The sequence below is a fragment of the Sesamum indicum genome, linkage group LG1 (genome assembly GCF_026168435.1).
Source record: "Sesamum indicum cultivar Baizhima isolate 11 linkage group LG1, ASM2616843v1, whole genome shotgun sequence".
NCBI classification, from domain to species: Eukaryota; Viridiplantae; Streptophyta; class Magnoliopsida; order Lamiales; family Pedaliaceae; genus Sesamum; species Sesamum indicum.
Genome location: NC_142657.1, coordinates 3,467,283 through 3,475,887, shown reverse-complemented (window position 1 = coordinate 3,475,887; position 8,605 = coordinate 3,467,283). Strand labels below are relative to the sequence as shown.

At 37.2% G+C, this 8,605-nt stretch overlaps 1 protein-coding gene across 1 annotated transcript; it reads right to left on the bottom strand.

Annotated features, from left to right (window-relative positions):
- Positions 1 to 2,242: 2,242 nt before the first annotated feature.
- Positions 2,243 to 4,139, bottom strand: LOC148789333 (uncharacterized). The gene has a single exon (XM_088879505.1). It carries the CDS (start codon positions 4,137 to 4,139, stop codon positions 2,457 to 2,459), a length of 1,683 nt encoding a protein of 560 aa, XP_088735631.1. The 3' UTR covers positions 2,243 to 2,456.
- Positions 4,140 to 8,605: the final 4,466 nt, after the last annotated feature.

The following is an 8,605-nucleotide window of genomic DNA, read 5'->3' as shown; positions in this document are numbered from 1 at the left end:
TTCCCGAATCTCAAGATTCCTCTCCATGGTGATACTTTTAGAAAGAGTTTTTCCCCCACCTGGTATTCCATCTCTCTCCGATGCTTATCAACATAACTTTTCTGCCGATCTTGTGCTGCCTTCAAACACTTTTTAACTGTTTTTATCTTGTCCACTGTTTCTTGGACTAACTCTGGCCCTTCAAGCTGTCTCAATCCCTCAATATCCCAACAGATCGGGCTTCGGCATTTCCTTCCATACAAAGCTTCATATGGAGCCATACCAATACTGGAATGAAAACTATTATTATAAGCAAATTCCATCAATGGTAGATGATCATCCCAGTTTCCTTTGAATTCAATTATGCAGGCTCTCATCATATCTTCCAATGTCTGAATCGTCCTTTCTGACTGTCCATCGGTCTGAGGGTGAAACGCTGTACTGAAATGCAATTTTGTACCTAGAGCCGTTTGCAAGCTTCCCCAGAAATGAGAAGTAAATCGAGGATCTCTATCAGAAACTATAGAGGTAGGAATGCTATGTAATCTCACAATCTCTGAAACATATAATTCGGCGAGCTTATCCAAGGAATCATTTTGACGGATTGGTAGGAAATGTGCCGATTTAGTCAGTCTATCAACAATCACCCAAATAGCATCATGTCTTCTGAATGTACGTGGTAACCCAATGAAAAAATCCATAGTAATCTTTTCCCACTTCCATTCAGGTATAGTCAAAGGATGAAGTTTTCCAGCTGGTGCTTGGTGTTCTGCTTTTACCTGCTGACAAGTTAAACATTTCGCTACAAACTTTGCCACATTTTCTTCATTGTTGGCCACCAATAATAGGGTCTCAAATCTCGATACATCTTGGTACTGCCAGGATGCATAGCATACGGTGCGTAGTGTGCCTCGTGCATAATTTCCATTCTCAACTCCTCTACGTTCGGTACGCATATACGTTTTCCATTAAACAATTTGCTATCTTCTTGGATTATAAATTGAGCGCTCTTTCCTTTTTGCACCTTAGCTTTCATCCTCTGTAGATATGGATCTCTAGCCTGTGCATCTTTAATTTTATCTTTGAGGGAGGGCTTCACTTGTATCGTAGCCAGTAGAATATCACCACCAATGCTAAAATGTACATCCATAGCTCTGAGGGCAGTCAAATACTCTATATTATAGCAGATCATACCCGGAAGTTGGTCCACCGTCTTTCTACTCAAAGCATCTGCTACAATGTTTGCCTTCCCGGGATGATAGTCAATGGTGCAGTCATAATCCTTCAAAAGCTCCATCCACCTTCTTTGTCTCAAATTCAACTCTTTTTGTGTTGGGATATACTTTAGACTTTTGTGATCTGTAAATATTTGAAACGTCTTCCCGTATAAATAATGCCTCCAGATCTTCAATGCATGTACTATGGCTGCTAACTCCAGATCATGGGTTGGATAGTTCATCTCATGTGGCCTCAACTGCCTCGAAGCATAAGCTATAACTCTCCCATGCTGCATGAAAACACACCCAAGTCCTTGTCGTGAAGCGTCAGTAAATACCACATATCCTCCATCCCCAGACGGCAAAGCAAGGATAGGTGCTGAAGTGAGTATCTTCAACTCCTCAAAACTCTGAGCACATTTGTCATTCCAATTAAATGGTGCATTCTTCTTCAACAAGTTCATCAGAGGTTTTGCGATTATAGAGAATTCCTTTACAAATCTTCTATAGTAACCAGCCAATCCCAGAAAACTCCGGATCTCCGACACATTTTTAGGTGGTTCCCATTCTAAAATAACCTTAACTTTTGCTAGATCAGGTTGTACCCCTTCTTTAGAAACAGCGTGCCCCAAAAAGCAATTTCCTCCATCCAAAACTCACATTTGCTAAATTTACCGTACAACTGTTTCTCTCTCAGGATCTGTAAAATTGTCCGTAAATGTTGTTCATGTTCCTCGGGACTACTCGAATATATCAAAATATCATCAATAAACACAATCACAAATTGATCAAGAAATGGTTGTAACGTCTTGTTCATCAAAGCCATGAAAGCTGCAAGGGCATTGGTCAATCCAAATGGCATAACGACAAATTCATAGTGGTCATACCTGGCCCTGAAACCTGTCTTTGGGATCGACTCTTCATCAATCCGTAGTTGCCAATATCCTGACCTCAAATCAATTTTAGAGAACACAGTGGCACCCTTTAGCTGATCAAGCAGATCGTCAATCCGTGGCAAATGATACTTGTTTTTTATTGTGATTCGGTTCAGCTGTCTATAATCGACACATAATCTCATACTCCCATCCTTCTTCTTTACGAATAATACTGGTACTCCCCACGGTAAAATACTAGGTCGGATGAACCCTTTATCCAATAGCTCTTCCAACTGCTTCTTCAATTCTTTCAATTCTGACGGAGCCATTCTATACGGTGCAATTGAAATAGGTGCTGCTCCAGGAATAGTATCTATTTCAAAGTCTACTTCTCGAGTGGTCCAGGTAATTCATCAGGAAAAACATCAAGAAATTCCCTCACCACTGGAACGTCTAATACACCCGGACTAACTTTCATGGTATCGTGCACACTGGCTAGATACGCCTCACACCCTTCCTTAATCAGATTAAAAGCGATCACAGCAGAAATTAAGCAGTTAGGTATCACGTTTCTTTCCCCCACTATAACCGTCTTCATCTGCCCATTGACTTCAACCATCACCTCTTTTGTTTGACAATCCACTAAAGCATGATTACTAGCTAACCAGTCCATCCCCAGAATGACATCAAAATCCCTAAGGTCTATTACAACTAGATCTGCATATAAAGTAACACCCTCCACCACTATTGGACAAGATCTCACCACCGTATTCACTAATACAAACCCACCAGCAGGCATAGACACATGTAAATCATGTCCAAATGGTTCTATTTTAGCATGTACATGAGATGCAAAATCACGTGATATAAATGAACAAGTAGATCCTGGATCAATCAATATATGTGCACTAAAATCGCAAATAGAGAAGGAACCAGTGATAACCTCGGGCGCCGTAGGAGCTTGTTCTTTTGTGATTGCATACACCCTGGCTTGTGGTTGAGGCTGACTACCTTGTCCTGTTAACGTCATAGAAAGATTCCCGCTACCTCGACCACCTCTACCTCGTCCTCTGCTCGTACCTGTCCGTTGTGAGTTTTCCCCTACATTGCTAAACTCTGATGTCTGAGGTCTTTTGGAATTATCCCTCCATGTAGAACAGTCCCTGATAATGTGTCCTGGTTGATGGCAACGGTAACATACAATTGGTTGAACTCCCCAACATTCACCAATATGTCTCCTACCGCAGTTAGCACAAGAGGGAATAGATCTTCCACTGAACGATCTGGCTGAACCTGGTCTTGCTCCAGATCTAACCGAAGTAGGCCCACCTCTACTCAAAAATACTGAAGAAGACCTGCTAGTCTGACCTACTCCTCGGCCACTGAACCAACCTCTCTGCGAACCAAAACCCCTAAAGGAAAATGCACCACTCTGTCCCACCGTAGGATTCAGGTTACCTGTTAATTTCTTTCGTTTAGCTTCAGTTGAGCTCCTTTCAATGGATGTCTCCTCTGCCCTCAGTGCCGCTTCCAGCAGTGCACCATAACTTGGAGGTTTGATTGCTATTTTCTCCCGAATCTCAAGTCTCAACCCCCTTTCAAATCTGTCTCTTCTCAATTCATCGGTACTCACTTCTACTGGGGCATATTTTGACAATCTCACAAATTGTAACTCATATTCAGCAACAGATAACTCATTTTGCTTTAATTCAAGGAACTCAACTTTCTTACGATTTCTGTAGACTGGCGGAGTATATTTATCAGCAAATTCTTTCAAAAAGTCAGTCCACGTCAAAGTGGCTGGTCGGTTCCTGCTCCCTGGGACTGTTTCCCACCAATCTAAGGCATCTTTCTCCAGTAAGGACACTGCATACCTCAACTTTTGCTCAAAAGTACACTCGATCCTGTCCAATACCCTTTCCGTATTTCTCAGCCATTCCTCTGCTTCAACAGGATCAATTGTACCGGCAAATACCTTCGCCCCCTGTCTCCTTACTATTTCATAATTTTTATCAATAACTGCATCATGTAGTTGTGATTGTGGCGATGGAGCCATCCTCTGCATCATTTCCATAAACTGTTGCATAAAAGGGTTTATTTCTGGTTGTGGGGCATTTCTATTTTGGGATTCTAACCCCTGATGTTCTGATCCTGAATCATGACCCTGCATAGACTCTATTGACTCAGTTGGATCAGCAACGTTTTCTCTTGACGCCTCCATCCTATAAAAATTACACACATGTGAGTAGATTCCTAACATATACACCTTAAGTATAAAATAACATTTCATCTACTATCCCAAGGAAATGTAATCCCTGCTCTGATACCACCTAATGTAGCACCCCCTTCGCTACAAGGGCTATATCTACCCTAAATGTCATACTTATAGTAATCCCTGTGTTTATATATATAAATGCACATAATCATCTAATCAATATACATACGTATTCACAACGTCATAACGACATAATCAACCCACAACATCACATATATACAAATCAAACACCACAGGTGATCCACCACAGTTGATCTCTACGCCCATGTTCTCTTTATACAAACAAAATAAGATTTGTACTCTAGAGAGGAGAAAACAGCATACTGGCCCGACCTGACTGAGTATAGTGCGTAGACCTATTATTCAACAGTCAGATACATCAAAGTCTACTCCTGAAAGAAAATATCAACAGAGGGATGAGCCTGCCACTCAGTAAGTAAATAATCAACCCTATCTATATATGTATAGCAAACACAGTCCAAGATATGATAAGTAAGCAACATGCATGGAATACAGTCAATTTAACTCCAACATAATCAATTGTAGTACACCACATAACTGTCTCACAAATAAATAATCAATTAAACTTTCTTTTTCCTAGTTTGCTTACCAGAAGGTGATATCGTGTTTTTCCCGTCAACTCAATCTCACCGTTATATAAATTTAAGTGAATCCCCTTGACAGCCGGCTCATCAGTCTCATTTCGCATCATAGCTCTTTCAATTCGCATCATAGCTCTTTTATTTCGCATCATAGCTCTTTTCACATCACATCTTTTTCATATCGCATCAAAGCTCTTTTCATTTCATTTCTTTCTCATATCGCATCAAAGCTCTTTTCATTTCATTTCGCCTTATAGGCTTTTCAACACATCAAGGGGTATTCACGCCACAATTATATTCAATTTCCACCACTCTCTCATTTCCACATATCACCATTCTTGTAAGCAACTAGTAACGTAAAACAATATATCATTACATTCTTATTTTCAGACACCCACAACACATCAAACAACAAACATAATATTTCAACGTATTTCCTCATTCCACGTATACAATATCGACAATCAAATCAAATCATTCATCACTTATATACTTTCAAACAAATCAATGGCAGCATTAACCACAAATTCATATAACAGTAAAACCACAAATACAGAAAGCATATATAGATAATGCTAATTATTTACTTACCTCAACCTCATAACGTTTCTTTTTACTCAATCGCTAATTGTCAGTTCTTTCACCTCACACCGTATCCTATAATGAGTTATACCACATACAATTAATATATCGAGAATATCGTAATTTCTTTTAAATATAATATTAAATCTTATTCGTACGATTTTCAATAATTGTTTTAATATTCCACTTCTATCGAAATATAAATCTTCGTTCTAGTTCTTCTCAATAACTAGATACTATAGGCTTCATAAAAATATTTATAATTTATCAAGTGATTCATAGGAATTTATTTAATGTAACCCCTTATACATTTATAACTATCATTTTTAATAACATCCTTAAATTAAATTATCATTAAAACATCATTCTTCCTCTTTAACGATATATTATATCTTAATTATAATTTTCAGAATATTCCTACGAATTTGTTATCAATTTCTCGCTATTATATAATTTAATTAAATAACAATACGTAGAATTACGTATTTGGTTAACAATTCCGATGGAATTATACAAATTGGCTATAGCAACATTCAAATCTAATAAATTTAATAATCTAATTAACCAACAATATCATTTTTATATCCGATTTGGTATTTAATTCGGTACTAATTTAAATAGTCAAAATCATAAAGTACTCCGATTAAATAGTATATCGCTTAATATAATCAACATTTAATAAATGAACTAATTAAATAATATAATTACATAAATTAATATAAATTAAAATCAATATTTCATACCTGAAATATTGCGGAAATATTGCAGGGCTGGTTATGCAAAAGCATGTGTGTGAATATGAATTCACACACACACATATATATATTTTTTTAAGTTGGGGGGGGTCGAGGCGGTGCCAACTCCCCCCTCTTTTATATATTATGTACATATATTTATATATTATTATTATTGTTATTATTATTATTATTATTATTATTATTATATATTATATTTAGTTTTAAACTTTTCTAAAATACCTTTCACGTCCCTCCTAATATAATTTGCCCCCAAATATTATCACGAACTCCATTTTAATCCGTTCAAATTTTATTATATCCCAAATTCAATCTATAATTTATTTATTGATTAAATTTAAATTTCTAATAATTACCAATTAGCTTTCCAATTACGTAAATTCTACGGACGTCACATCATGAGCGCTGCTATCCATCTGTAATCGTTGGCGTCTGTATAGACTACTAATTCATCCTCATCCTGCGGTATAGCAAGTTTCGACAGGTTACTGCAAACCTGTTTCAGCTCACGAACCCTTTTTGTGTGAATTTCTTCTCATTTCCACTTTGAACTCTCCATTTCTTTCAAAAGTGGTCGGAAATTCTTTCTGTATCTTGCAAGATCCTTAATGAGGATACCTGCAAAATTAACAACTCTCAAAAAGCTTTGCAATTGCTTCTTGTCCTTGAGTACGTCTGAAAAATTGCGAATTTTCTCCACAATATGGTCGTGTAACTCAATCCCTGCTTCATCAATAAGAATTCCTAGAAATTCAATTTTATTGACATCTATAGTGGCTTTCTTTTCAGAAAGTACTAAACCTTATTTATGGCATACATCGAAAAATATTTCAAGATGTTTAATATGTTCTTTCATATTTTTTCGATGCAATTAGTATGTTGTCAATATAGACAAGCATGAACTCAAAATAATCTTTGAAAATCCATTTTTCTTTGAAATATTTGGGGTGCATTAGCTAAATCCATTGGAAGTACATTCCAGATATACTGGTCCTGTGGTGTGGAGAATGCAGTAAATTTCTTTGATTCATTCTCCATCTTAATTTGATAAAAATCAGATTTGCAATCGAATTTAGAAAACACTTTTGCCCTTTTAATGGAATCATTTAAGTGTTCTCTACTAGGAATGTAATAACCATCAAATTCTAATATCTTATTAATACCTTGATAGTTAATTACCAACCTGAGTTTACCTCTCTTAATCTCACCATGGTTTCTTACCAGAAATCCAGGGCTACTGTAGGTAGAGACTCCAAGTTCAATGAGTCCAAGACTGATATGCTCTTTGATTATCATTTGCATATCCTTCTTATCATCCATGTTCATCTGGATAGGTTTGTATCGAACATACTCGTATTTGCATTCATCTTTGACCTTCAGAGTAGCTTCGATCTTGTTCCAATCCCACCAAGCCAGAGGATTTTCACTGAAGTTTCTCTGGATAAGCCTCTTGACATTCTCAAGAGAAAGCCCGCTCTCTTCGCTGATGTCTAGCGATTTCATTTCCAATAGTGCTTCTTTAAGGTTCAGAATTTCCTCCTCGGATTCCTTATAGAAGCTATCGCTGTCTATGGGTCCCTGCTGCCTAAAAGACAAAAGGACCTTACCAAATTTCTTCTTATCCTGCATTTTTGGATGAGTTAATCTGGCATCAAAATCACCACGTTTGCTGCGAAAATTTATCGGCATTATCCTGTTAAATGCCTTTTCTCTTTGCAACACCTGTATCTCACTACCACAGTTAGTAGTAAAGATTAACAGATTCCTCTGATTATCCTACATATATCATGCAAATGTTTGAATGAAATTGTTACCTAGCAAGATATCGGCACCTGTATCATGAAAGTATATAGGAGGTGTTTTTACCCTAAACTAGGGTGATCCAAATGCTCCTCCAATCATGATTTTGACTTCTCGTATTCCATTATTGAGTATCAGGATTTTTTGCAAAATCCCTTCCTGCAATAACGGGTAAGGTTTCCCTTGCTTTCTTAGGGAAAACTTCAGGTTTTGCCGTGCAAATTCCTGATCCTAAATCAATATAAGCTACAAAATACTCTGTCTTATATTGGTCATACAACATACCAACAGATATGTATATAGAAAAGAGACTCGTCATTCAATCCTTATGGTAACACCATCAAGACTGAATTCCATTCCTTTATTTTTTCTTCCCCATGGTTTATGATCTTTGAGGAAACTTAATTCCAAAGTCATACTCCCGTTTTCTTATCCTGCAACACCTGTGACTAAAGTTTCATGGTCTGCTATTTCTAGCATACCTTCATATTTTCCAACAATAGGTTGCTGTAAATGATAT